The sequence below is a fragment of the Oncorhynchus kisutch genome, linkage group LG20 (genome assembly GCF_002021735.2).
Source record: "Oncorhynchus kisutch isolate 150728-3 linkage group LG20, Okis_V2, whole genome shotgun sequence".
Lineage (NCBI taxonomy): Eukaryota > Metazoa > Chordata > Actinopteri > Salmoniformes > Salmonidae > Oncorhynchus > Oncorhynchus kisutch.
The window spans coordinates 37,161,805-37,175,438 of NC_034193.2; the positions used below are offsets into that span (position 1 = coordinate 37,161,805).

Below are 13,634 nucleotides of genomic sequence, written 5' to 3' on the forward strand. Positions count from 1 at the left end.
AACCAGGTGTCCTATCAGGCTACTGTAACATCCTCTGTACTTCTTTGGCAATCAATTACAGGTATTTTCCACGTTATAAGCCACAGGCCTATACTGTATGTGGACTGGGACTTATACAATGTTGTTTGTTCTTATAGGAACAGGGGAAAATACCTTGTCATTGTTTCATGAAGATGGATTGGGGTTTTGTAGAAAGAAGATTTATTTTTGTTTTCTCAAATATTTCACTGTGTAATCCTATACTCTGGTGAAACTGCGTTCACATATTTGACTTGTACAAGATGTTGGGTAATTCCCTCGTTGATTTATGAACGCGACACAATTACACCATGCTAACTTGCTCACTCTCACAAATGAACACTTCTCATGTTTGTATTTTACCCTTACACCCCGTGCCCCCTTTCTCGGGAGGCTCAACTGAAGTCAACTGACTTTGGGTCAACCCCATGAGGACCAAAAATACTTAAGGCATGAAACAGCCCTGTCCATTTACTGTTCCAAGAACCAGCCGTCTTATGTACTGTAGCTACATGACCTCAAATTCCTATGGCCATAGCTCACCCCTTACAATGACAGCTCTTGTTTTGCTGATAGCAAGAACAAAGAGTTCAGTCACATACTCCTGCATTTTCAACACTTATTCCAACATGGGTTACTAGACATTTGAATTTTTTCATGATGCTAATGAAACATTAAACATTCCAGAATAAATGTCAATATGCAGTATCTAAATATAAATCTGACCATCTTGATCCTACCATAAAACAAACTCTATGGGGCGGTTTTGCGGACACAGATTAAGCCTAATCCTAGACAAATGTTCACTTTTAAACTGGACAAATGTATATTACATTTCTCAGGTTTAAAATAGTCTCAGACTTGCCCAAGTCTAGATTTAAAAAGTCTGATTTCCAGAAAGACGATTATAATTAATCTAGATCTAAGTGAAAGCTTAAATTAAACCTGGCCAAAAAAATGTTTTACCTGGACTATTTCAATGATGATCAATGAGCACCACCAAGGCCAAGGGCGATTATAGACAGGAGCAACCCATTTTGATTAAATACATTTTCGTGATCGTTTCCGTAAATACAAAGAAAGTGCAGCTGACATTGAGGTTTTTGGCATCTGGAACCTTCCACTGTGAAACAGGAGATTTGTGTGGTGCAAGTGAACAGACAGTTTGCAGAATAGTCCACAAAGTCTACAATGCGAACTGAATGACAATTACATGAAGTTCTATTATGCTGTTACCCAAGCCAACTACAAGGTAGAGTTATATGAATATGGGAACTTCCCTGGAGTCATTAGCTGTATAGATGGAAGTCATATTCCCATCTACAGCAGAGGCTGAGAAGTACAGGAATCTTAAAAACTGTACAAAGTGTGTGCACTCCCAATTTGCAGTTCTCCAACATTGTTGCACGACGGAAAGGTGCAACTCCAGAACTCCTCTTTGTATGCTCAGCTTGAAGGAAGACAACATAGTGGAATCATACTTGGTGACAGCGGGTATGCACAGACCAACTTATTGTTCAACCCCTATCTTCCTGCAATAGGACCTGAGCAACAACGGTACAACCAAGCTCATATTCGCACCAGAGGTGCAGTGGAGCACATTTTTTGTATATGGAGACTTCAGCATGCTTATAGAAAAGGGAACTCAACATGTACTGCACTGACACAAATTACTGTACTGTTAGATTTCAGTGCAGCCTTTGAAATTATTGACCATAACATGTTGTTGAAAAACATGTGTTATGGCTTTTCATCCTCTGCCATATCTTGGATTCAGAGCTCTCTATCTAATAGAACTCAAATGGTTTTCTTTATTGGAAGCTTCTCTAATGTAAAACATGTAAAGTGTGGTGTACCTCACAGCAGCTCTCTAGGCCCTCTTTTATTGTTATCAATGACCTGCCACTGGCATTAAACAAGGCATGTGTGTCCATATACGCATCAGCAACCACAGCTAATGAAGTCACTACAACCCTTAACAAAGAGTTACAGTCTGTTTTGGAATGGGCAGGCAGTAATAAACTGGTTCTGAACATCTCTAAAACTAAGAGCATTGCATTTGGTACAAATCATTCCATAAGTTCTAGACCTCAGCTGAATATGGTAATGAACAGTGTGGCTGTTGAACAAGTTTAGGAGACTAAATTACTTGGTGTTACCTTAGATTGTAAACTGTCATGTTCAAAACATATAGATTCAATGGTTGTAAAGATGGGGAAAGTTCTGTCTGTAATAAAGAGATGCTCTGGTTTTTTGACACCACACTCCAAAAAGCAAGTCCTGCAGGCTCTAGTTTTGTCTTATCCTGATTGTTGTCCAGTCGTGTGGTCGAGTGCTGCAAGGAAATACCTAGTTAAGCTGCAGCTGGCCCAGAACAGAGTGGCACTTCTTGCTCTTCATTGTAATCAGAGGGCTGATATAAATACTATACATGCCAGTCTCTCTTGGCAAAGAGTTGAGGAGAGACTGACTGCATCCCTTCTTTTTATAAGAAACAACATTCATGTGTTGAAAATTCCAAATAGTTTCCATAGTCAACTTACACACAGCTCTGACACACACATTTACCCCACCAGACATGCCACCAGGGGTCTTTTTACAGTCCCAAAATCCAGAACAAATTCAAGAAAGCGTGCAGTATTTTATAGAGCCATTATTGCATGGAATCTCATATTGCTCAAATGAACAGCAAACCTGGTTTAAAAAAAACAGATAAAGCAACACTTCACAGCACAATGCCTCTTCCCTATTTGACCTAGATAGTTTGTGTGTATGTACTGACATGTAGGCTGTGTGTGACTTTAAAATATTTTTGATGTAGTTCTGTCCTTGAGCTGTTCTTGTCTATGAATGTTCTATATTATGTCATTTTTGTGTGGACCCCGGGAAGAGTAACTGCTGCTTTTGCAACAGCTAATGGCGATCCTAATAAAATACCAAATGGAAGAGTCGTTTCCAGTGTCTCAGAAACACATTGCACTTTCAACCAAGAAGATGCAGCATTGTCATAATTGCAACAGCAGTGCTTCATAATTATCTCAAACAGCACGGCTGCCCAGATCCTCGCACTGAAGATGAAGATTACCCATTTGTTTCCATGGCTTGAGACAGAATCTTGACAGAAATGGACAACCCTGCAGAGATGCTTTTGCTATGTAGCACTTCTCACAACAAAGACAGCTCAAGTGATTGAAGCAAACAATAGCCATGGATTGGTAACAAAAATGTTATTATTCACAAATGGAAATATTTGGATCCCAAACTGGTGCTGGTTCGAGAAGAACCTGCTTCTGGTTTCCCTACAAATGGTAGTTCAGGCACTATTTTTTTATTGTTTTCTGTTGATGCTGTTTGTTCTCGATAATTGGGTGGTTTGACACAATTCGCTTCAAGAGGGTTTTTTCAGTCACTGAAATTGTTTTCTTTTACCTCCATCCTTTGCTTGGTTTAGGTGACTTGCTTATGTATTCGTGTCCCATCCCTGATTTTTGAAGCAGCCTCAGGTCAGCACCAAGTGCGCATCATTAATCTAATTAGGCTTCACAAAGATTAACTGGTTAGTCCTTATTTACCTTAGTCTGAGACTCCCCAGTCTATAATTAATTCATCTGAAGTTAAGCAACATCTCAGAAAGCTATTTTTTAAATTGGGATTAATTTAAGAAGAATTAGCTTACTTACCTTCTCGGGGTTTTCACCCCGAGAGTAACAGGCAGGTGGAGAGAGTGAACCAAGATGTGGGTAGGTTTCTGCTGTCTTATTGCCAGGACGGCAATAGACGGCAATGGGCGGCGTACGTGCCCTGGGCAGTGATGGCCACTCCTCCACTAGCCTCTCCCCCTTCCAGTGGGTACTGGGATACCAGCTGGTTCTGGCGCCTTGGCATCAGAGCCAGATCGAGGCTCCTGCGGTGGACGACTGGTTTAGGCACGCTGAGGAGACATGGGACGCCGCTCATGTGCACCTTCAGCGGGCCATGAGGCGCCAAAAAACAGCGCAGTGAGGACCGGGTCTGGCTCTCGATCCGAAACCTGCCCCTCCGCCTGCCTTGCCGGGAAGCTGGGTCCACGGTTTGTGGGGCCATTCAAAGTCCTGAGGAGACTGAACGAGGTTTGTTACAGGTTACAGCTTCCCCCCGATTACCGCATTAACCCCTCGTTCCACGTGTCTCTCCTCAGGCCGGTGGTGGCTGGCCTGCTCCAGGATTCTGAGGTGCAGGAGGTTCCTCCGCCCGCTCTGAACATCGAGGGGGCCCCGGGGCGTATTCTGTTCGCTACATACCTGATTCGAGACGTTGGGCGAGGGGCCTTCAGTACCTCGTGGACTGGGAGGGGTATGGTCCGGAGGAGAGATGCTGGTTTCCGGTGGAGGACGTGTTGGATCCTTCAATGCCGCGAGAGTTCCACCGTCTCCATCCGGATCGCCTTGCGCGTCGCCCTCTGGGTCGTCGCGCTGCTAGGGCCGCACGTCAGTGGGGTGGGGGGGGGGGGGGGGGGGGGGGGGGGGTACTGTCACGACTTCTTTCGAAGACGGTCCCTCTCCTTGTTCGGGCGGTGTTCGAAGGTTGACGTCACCGACCTTCTAGCCATCACTGATCAATTTTTTTTTTCATTGGTTTTGTCTTGTCTTCCATCACACCTGCTTCCAATCCCATGTTGCATGTTGTGTATTTAACCCTCTGTTTCCCCTCATGTCCTTGTCAGTAATTGTTTGATTGTATGTATTGGTACTAGTTATGTTCTGGTGTGCGACAAAGTCATAATTATGGCTAAACCCTACCCATTTCCACAATTTCTCTTCTTAAAATGTGATTTTAAACCTAACCCTAACTAATGAAGGCCACATTTGATTCGTTGGACCTTCCGCACATTTGGGCATAAGTGTCTGGGAACGAAATTAGGTGTAATGGGAATAACATGACTACACTTCAGAGCATGGGCCATCCTACAGCACAACATGTCACATGTTTATATCATATTCGACATAAGTGGGTTATGTCACATTTGATCATGTTGATTGTCACACAGTTATGCCACATTTATGAAGCCTGTATAATGCATGACATATGGTTATAGATGAGTTGTAACACATTCATGTAGTGTTTATGAAGGAATTATGAAGCCTTTATAAACTGAACATCATTTAAAAGCGGGGGCGTTTTTTTTCACTCTGCAAGTGAGCCTACCTACCAATGAGAATGACAAAAAAGTTTGAGCAGTGTTGTCCAATTTTATCGAGAATAAAGCTCTGATGTGGATCGGGGGATGATCAACACATTCTTGTTAGTATAGACAGATAAAGGTGCCTTGAATTAGAAAATGTCAGCATTGTAACAAGGTCAAATTTAAGGTAACACATACATCTTTGGGCCCGCGTCTGCCTATATCTCAATACCTATTCAACAGTGCCCCCCGTTGGTCGATTAAATATTGCACGGGAATCAGTCAGACTCAGTGTAGCTAGCTAGCTAACAGTACACAACTAAAACCCACGTGGATAACATCTTGGGCTGGTTGCTATTATAGTTCGTTTCTAAGTTAGGATCGTCGTTCATATAATGGTAAGTCGTTAACGTACCTACTTAATAACTCTTTCGCCAAAAACAATACCGTGTTATATTCACCGTTGTTGTTGGTTTGACTTTTTATTGCAAGCTAGCCACTATAGCTAACGTTAACTAGTAACATTAGCCAAGCAAGACAAGGCCTCTCTAAAGCCTGGTACTCGAGTTGTGTTCTATTCGGGGGGAGAGTGAACGCCGGGGACTTGCGTTGAGAGACATTATTTCTGGAGTGGCTTTCCCAATGTAGAGCACGGCAATTTGTTTTAGGGGTTTTATGTAACCTTTTTCAGCATAGGCAGGTGAGCCAATCAATCACGTTGATTTATAAAGCCACCGTTTCTAAGGAGTCTAAATAGGCGTGCTGTTTCTGGTACCTGTTTGTCTACGTGTTGCTAGAACGTGCCTCATAGCAACATGTTATGTGTAGAGGTGTTTCACCCTTTGTGTTATTGTTTAAAATCGACTATCTCAAAGTAGGCTACCTAAATCTATTTCAGGCCCCATACACTTTGTAAGCGAGTGAGCTAAGGCTTTACTACAACTCCTATGTGTCTTTTCACAGTCCATAATGTCCTCCGGGCACCAGAAAGCAACTATGAAGCGAAAGCAACATCAAGAAGTGGCTGTCACTGTGTCTAGGTTGGATAACAAGCCAAAAAAGACCAAAAGTCTGTCAAATAAAGCCCCTGACAGTAGTGGTGAAGACTCTGAAATGGAAGAAAACTTTGCCTTACTCAGTAAAAAGAGCTCCTCAGGTATGATCCAGGAAGAGTCTGGACGAGAGGAAGAGGAGTACAGTTTGAGTGGTGGAGAAGCTCTTGAGGATGCCAGTGAAGAAGAGGCTAATGATGAAAATGCAGAGAGTGATGGTGTTGACCAGACAGGTTTGGGTAGTGACACTGAGGACTCTGAGGATGTCGATGATGACGCAGAACAACCGGAATCGGTAAACAGCAGTGGTGAAATACAAACAGAAGACGACATTAAAAAAGGTAAATCGTAAGCATAGTTTCATTCACTGCAGTTGATCTCCCAGGAACAAATGTCAAGGTATTTTATTTATTTTTATTTAACCATTATTTAACTAGGCAAGTCAGTTAAGAACTAATTCATATTTACAATGACGGCCTAAAAGGTCTATAGGATAGTTTGGTGTGTTCTCCATCTCATTTATGAAGAATCCTTCATTTTTCTTTATGACTTTTACAGAGCTTTCAACAATGTCTTTTGAGGACATTATGAAGCTTCAAAACAAGGTGGGGACAAAGGTCTATAATGAAATGGCCTACGGAACAACCAAGGCAAAACAAACTCCCACAAAGAAACGCCTCAACAAGAATAGGTAATGTCCAATTGTCTGTTCACCTTCATGCATTAGAATAAGGCCATTCCAATAGCTGAGTTGGAGCATGGATGGCACTCTAAATATGTGTTATGGGTTTTTGATTCCTTTATGAACCTCCATTTTTATTCAGTATCTGTATGTGTTGAGTGTGTCATTTTGGAGAAAATCTGTTATTTCTTTACTGTGGGCATGGTGTATGTATTTAAACTCCTAACAATCCTTTCTCATACATTGTTTTTCTTTTTAAGGCCCATGGAGATATCAGCCAAGAGGCCAGCCCCTTTTCTCAGACAAGTAGTTCCTGTCAAGAAATCAGTAAGGCACTTCTGAAGTATTTTGTAGATTGACATCTCCATCTCTTGCTTTTTTGCTTTTGACCTCTCAAACCATCTTGTTGCATGCTGTCTTTTATTTATTTAACTAGGCAAGTTAGTTAAGAACAAATTCATATTTACAATGACGGCCTACTGGGGAACAGTGGGCTAACTGCCTTGTTCAGGGGCAGAACGACAGATTTTTACCTTGTCAGCTCGGGATTCGGTTGCTGGACCCAACGCTCTAACCACTAGGATACCTGCCGCCCCAGGTGTAATTGTAATTGTCTGTCCCTTTCCCCCTCCCCCCCAGGTGTCAAGAGATCCTCGATTTGACGATCTGTCTGGTGAATACAAACCGGAGATCTTTGAGAAAACATACAGATTCATCAACGACATCAAACAGCACGAGAGAGATGTGTGAAAACGATCAATTCTAATCAGTCCATATTTGTCTAGTCCATATCAGTCCGTTTTTCATTTTAGACAACATACATTGTAGGAAAAAGGACTTGTTTTGCATTATCTCTTGTACAACATGGTCCTGCTTGTCCTCAAGATTTTTTACATTTGACTATCACTGAATTTAATTGTGTTCATTCTTTGTGGTGTGTGTATGTGTGTGTAATATATATATATATATATATATAGGTAGTGCAGAAGAAGCTCAAGAAACCACTAAAGAGCAACCAAAAGAAGGAGAAACTTCAGTTCCTGTTGAAAAGAATGGTGAGTTAACTGCTGAACACACACAACCATGCAAAGCAGTTTTAGAATGAGGGCTGCTTTTCTATATAATTCACCCGATTCCTTCTCATATTCAGGAGAACCAGGAGCGGGCCCGGAAGAGCCGGGAACAGCAGCGTGAGAAGGAGCTAGAGTTCAAGAGGAAGCAGAGAGAGATGGCGGGCCAGGGACTGAAGCCTTTCTTCCTCAAGAAATGTAAGTTGGGATGTAAAGCATGACATTCTATTCTATTTCTTGTACTCTGAAGCCTATTTATTCTTCTCTATAGACATTATATTTTTATGTTGTAAAGCGCTTAACTTCAGATATGATACAGTTCTATAATCAAGGCAACAACAATGCAATATTGTTGAACCCCTCAGAATTTGCCACTAGACTATAATACAATGCTGTACCCTGTTTGGTTGGTTGGGGAATCTCTTTTTTTTTTCACATTGTAAATCAGAGATATTACAATGGAATATTGCTGTCCAAACGCCATCTTCGTGGTGAAAGCGCAGATAGGATACTCAAAAACCTTACTCTGCTCTCTTAACCCTCTCACAGCTGACAAGAAGAAGCTGGAGCTGGCGGAGAAGTACAGCGAACTGAAGAAGAGCGGCAAGCTGGAAAACTTCCTCAGCAAGAAGAGGAAGAGGAATGCTGGCAAAGACCGCAGGAAGCTGCCTTTCCAGCAGAAGTGACTGTCCTGAAACTGGCCCAGGAACAGTCTTGCTCTTTTGTTTGTCCTGATGATGATGATGATGATGGTGGGACATTTTGGCCTCAGAAGCTGTCCCAGCAACAGTTTACACTGCTTTGTTTTTACTAAGGGCCAATCTACCCAGGGGCCGCTCTTCTATCTTGAGATTCATGTGAGTAACTGAACTGGTCTGAATCCCATTAACAATGTATGATTTATGTGAGAGTCTAAGATGCTTGCATGCATCTTAAGTTTGGACTGAGCCAATAAGGTTAGGAGAGGGCTGACAGAGACCGAAGCCAAGCGAATGCGGCCCTATCATGGCCATGGAGGTGTCCCATGGGAGAGGACTTAATCACAACTACGGTATATTATCTAGTACTTCATATCATCTTCCCGTATTTGCTCACCGGCGAGGAATTTCTGAAAGCACACTGTTGATTTAGTATGTTTTTATGAGGACTTCCAATGCAAATACGTATGGTTTGTATTGATGTTATTTCATTGGAACATGCAGAAGGGTCATTTTTGTATTAAATATATACGTCATTGCCAATATCATGAGTGTCAATCCTCTCCTCAACCAAACCTAGCATCTATGTTATGATCATTCATTGACAAACTTGGTTGGGTGGCACTTAGTGGGGAGAACAAGTATTTGATACACTGCCGATTTTGCAGGTTTTCCTACTTACAAAGCATTTAGAGGTCTGTAATTTTTATCATAGGTACACTTCAAATGTGAGAGACAGAATCTAAAACAAAAATCCAGAAAATCACACTATGATTAAGTAATTAATTTGCATTTTATTGCATGACATAAGTATTTGATACAACTATCATCGCTGAGAATGTCTCAGATGACAACCGAACTGACATCATATTTATTAAGTACCAACGCATATGTTCAAGTGGTCGGATTACCAGAATATGGTTCATTTCCCCCCGCCTTCTCATGTTCCCAGAATCTCTATGTTAACCAAAGGATTTTCAAATGTCACATCAGTAGGGTAGAGAGAGGAAAAGGGGGGGAAGAGGTATTTATGACTGTCATAAACCTACCCCCAGGCCAACATCATGACAGTGGTCAGTATAATTTAATAATTGAGTCCTTGTAGTTTACGTAACTGTTTCCCATGACAGTGTAGAAGTAGTAACGACTTGTCAGTAGATGGCACTGAACATCTGTTACCTTCACATTGTGTTATCTGGATCAGATTGACCCCATCCTTTTCTGAAAAACTCATTCGGAACAATTGATCTGATCCTGCATTGCAAAATAGGGGATTACAGAATCTGGATCATTCTTTGACCAATTAAAAACGGGGTCCTGGCAGATCACTTCCACCCTCAACTGCTTTCTGACTTCTTCACAGACGGAACCAATTGGACCATTGGTAAATGATTTTGAAAGGAGGAGAACATGAGGTTAGTCTGCAGAATTATTCCCTATTGTTGTGATTGCCACTGCTCTAGGACACGGGAGTTCAAATACTATTTGAAATATAAAATACTAAGAATGTTCTTGATTGAGCCTGCCTGTTTTAATGGAACCAGTGATCCCAAAAGTACAAACTCCAGGCAGGCTAAAGCCAACTCTGAAATAATTTGAAAGCTTTCAAATTGTGTTAGTGAGTGAATCTGTCCCATGATTATGAGATTGAGAGATTAAGTTAAAATATTCCAGTATATCCCCAAAAATATGGAGGTATTGATGTTCTTGTTGCCAGTGGTTGTATTCCTTACATGTTGTCACAGACTTGTTGATGCTGAAGGCGCTGACTGAAGAGCAACTAGAAAGATTTCAGCCTGTAGCCTGAATTTCCTGTAGGAAGCCAGCTAGAGAACGATGTCAGGCAGGACACGGTGATGGAGAGCTACCGTGATGAGGGGACAGTAAAGATCACCTTGGACATCCTGGTAAACTTGAAGATAAACCAGAATTACATATCTGAGAGATGTTACAGGTCAAAAGGTTTAGAACACCTCATTCAAGGGTTTTTCTTTATTTGGACTATTTTCTACATTGTAGAATAATAGTGAAGACATCAACTGAAATAACACATGGAATCATGTAGTACCCAAAAAAGTGTTAAACAAATCAAAATATATTTTATATTCTTCAAAGTAGCCATGACAGCTTTGCACACTCTTGGCATTCTCTCAACCAGCTTCATGAGGTAGTCACCTGGAATGCATTTCAATTAACAGGTGTGCCTTAAAAGTTCATTTGTGGAATTTCTTTCCTTAATGTGTTGTTTGAGCCGATCAGTTGTGTTGTGACATGGTAGGGAGGTATACAGAAGATGGCCCTATTTGGTAAAAGACGAAGTCCATATTATGGCAAAAACAGGTCAAATAAGTAAAGACTAATGACAGTCCATTATTTAAGAGATGGTCAGTCAATACGGAAAATTTCAAGAATTTTGAATGTTTCTGCGTCTGCGCTTGAAACGATCAAGTCTGTGATGAAACTGGCTCTCATGAGGACCGCCACAGTAATGGAAGACCCAGAGTTATCTCTGCTGCAGAGGATAAGTTCATTAGTTACCAGCCTCAAATAATTGCTTCACAGAATTCAAGGAACAGACACATCAAAACATAAACTGTTCAGTGGAGACTGTGCGAATCAGTCCTTCATTGTCGAATTGCTGCAAAGAAACCACTACTAAAGGACACCAATAATAAGAAGAGACTTGCTTGTGCCAAGAAACACGAGCAATGTCCATATTGAGAGTCCAAATTGGAGATTTTTGGTTCCAACCTCCATGTCTTTGTGAGGACAATGACCCAACAAATCAAATGTATTTATATAGCCCTTCTTACATCAGCTGATATATCAAAGTGCTGTACAGAAACCCAGCCTAAAACCCCAAACCGTAAGCAATGCAGGTGTAGAAGCACGGTGGCTAGGAAAAACTCCCTAGAAAGGCCAGAACCTAGGAAGAAACCTAGAGAGGAACCAGGCTATGAGGGGTGGCCTCTTCTGGCTGTGCCAGGTGGAGATTATAACAGAACATGGCCAAGATGTTCAAATGTTCATAAATGACCAACATGGTCAAATAATAATAATCACAGTAGTTGTCGAGGGTGCAACAAGTCAGCACCTCAGGAGTAAATGTCAGTTGTCTTTTCATAGCCGATCATTGAGAGTATCTCTACCGCTCCTGCTGTCTCTAGGGAGTTGAAAACAGCAGGTCTGGGACAGGTAGCACGTCCGGTGAACAGGTCAGGGTTCCATAGCCGCAGGCAGAACAGTTGAAACTGGAGAAGCAGCACGGCCAGGTGGACTGGGGACAACAAGGAGTCATCAGGCCAGGTAGTCCTGAGGCATGGTCCTAGGGCTCAGGTCCTCCGAGAGAGAGAAAGAGAGAATTAGAGAGAGCATACTTAAATTCACATAGGACACCGGATAAGACAGGAGAAATACTCCAGATATAACATATTGACCCTAGCCCCCCGACATATAAACTACTGCAGCATAAATACTGGAGGCTGAGACAGGAGGGGTCAGGAGACACTGTGGCCCTATCCGATGATACCCCCGGACATGGCCAAACAGGCAGGATATAACCCCACCCACTTTGCCAAAGCACAAGCCGCACACCACTAGAGGGATATCTTCAACCACCAACTTACCATCATGAGACAAGGCCGAGTATAGCCCACAAAGATCTCCGCCATGGCGCAACCAATTTTAGATGCTTTTGGGATGAGTCGGACCGCAGAGTGGAGGAAAAGCAGCCAACAAGTGCTTAGCATATGTGGGAACTCCTTCAAGACTGTTGGAAAAGCATTCCAGTTGAAGCTGGTTGAGAGAATGCCAAGAGTGTACAAAGCTGTCATCAAGGCAAAGGGTGGCTACTTTGAAAAATCTCAAATATAAAATATATTTTAATTTGTTTAACACTTCTTTGGGTACTACATGATTCCATTTGTGTTATTTCATAGTTTTGTTGTCTTCACTATTATTCTACAATGTAGAAAATAGTAAAAAATAAAGAAAGACCCTTGAATGAGTAGGTGTTCTAAACTTTTTGACTGGTAGTGTAGATGAACATGCAGTATAAACTGTGATCATTTACTTTCAGACATTTTGCAGGCTAATTATAATAAATGCAATGGTATCAAACATGGAAACCAGGACCCGTGTCCACAAAGCGTCTCAGAAAAGGTCCTAGGAATTCTGTTAAAACCTGTTTTAAGACAAGAAAAAAAACTCCCATGTCAGAGTAATTTTTAGGATGATGTTATGACACTGCTAAGACAAACTCTGAGCCAGGAGTAAAATCCCCCCCCCCCCCCCCCCTATTTTTTATATGATAACTGATGATCAAAGGGCCCCACCCCGGTTGATAATTCGACCGGGGTGCTTACTACAAGTTTAGATAGCTGGCCACTAGACTAACTTACCAATCAAGACAAATTTGCGGACATGGGCTAATTGAGTGACTGCTGGTGCACAGCCAGATTTCAAATGTGTACCTTGTGTACTATACTGTTTCACGTAGGTCTAGATTATGTAATGGTTGATCATATAGAAATACCAAAACATTCTTTCAACAACTCCAAAGCAATTGCCTGTCTATGGCGCAGGAACTACTGACTCGCTGCCCTTTTCTATTTTCAAGACATCTGCTGATAACACTTAACCCCATAAAGTTGTTTTTCACTACCTTGACATTTTGGCTTCTACAGGCATTTCTGTAATGAGCGCCATGAAGTGTTTTAAATCTATTGATTCAGCACACTGTCAGCTACAATAAATATAATGTCAAAACAAACTTTTGAGAAATTTATATGAGCGATAAAATTTATATGAGCGATAATGTGCCGTAAATGCAAAAAATGAAAAAACTGATGTTGAATTTCTATGTTTTTTATTGTGAAAAGCACTGCAATACATTATGAACAAGATATCCAATGCAAGACTGGTTTCCCCAGGTCTTGATTACCTCTAAGTTTT

General features: G+C 41.6%; 1 protein-coding gene across 1 annotated transcript; it reads left to right on the forward strand.

Annotated features, from left to right (window-relative positions):
* The first annotated feature begins 5,432 nt into the window (after positions 1 to 5,432).
* rrp36 (ribosomal RNA processing 36) lies at positions 5,433 to 9,226 on the forward strand. The gene is made up of 8 exons (XM_020467820.2): positions 5,433 to 5,577; positions 6,143 to 6,572; positions 6,790 to 6,922; positions 7,174 to 7,240; positions 7,553 to 7,657; positions 7,891 to 7,968; positions 8,064 to 8,181; positions 8,533 to 9,226. Exons 1-8 carry the CDS (start codon positions 5,575 to 5,577, stop codon positions 8,667 to 8,669), a joined length of 1,071 nt encoding a protein of 356 aa, XP_020323409.1. The 5' UTR covers positions 5,433 to 5,574; the 3' UTR covers positions 8,670 to 9,226.
* The last annotated feature ends 4,408 nt before the right edge of the window (positions 9,227 to 13,634 follow it).

Excerpts from the sequence above, each read along its gene's own strand:
- rrp36 (XM_020467820.2), top strand. Across the intron at positions 6,923-7,173 it reads AAACGCCTCAACAAGAATAG|GCCCATGGAGATATCAGCCA; the intron begins GTAATGTCCAAT and ends TTTCTTTTTAAG. Across the intron at positions 7,658-7,890 it reads TCAAACAGCACGAGAGAGAT|GTAGTGCAGAAGAAGCTCAA; the intron begins GTGTGAAAACGA and ends ATATATATATAG.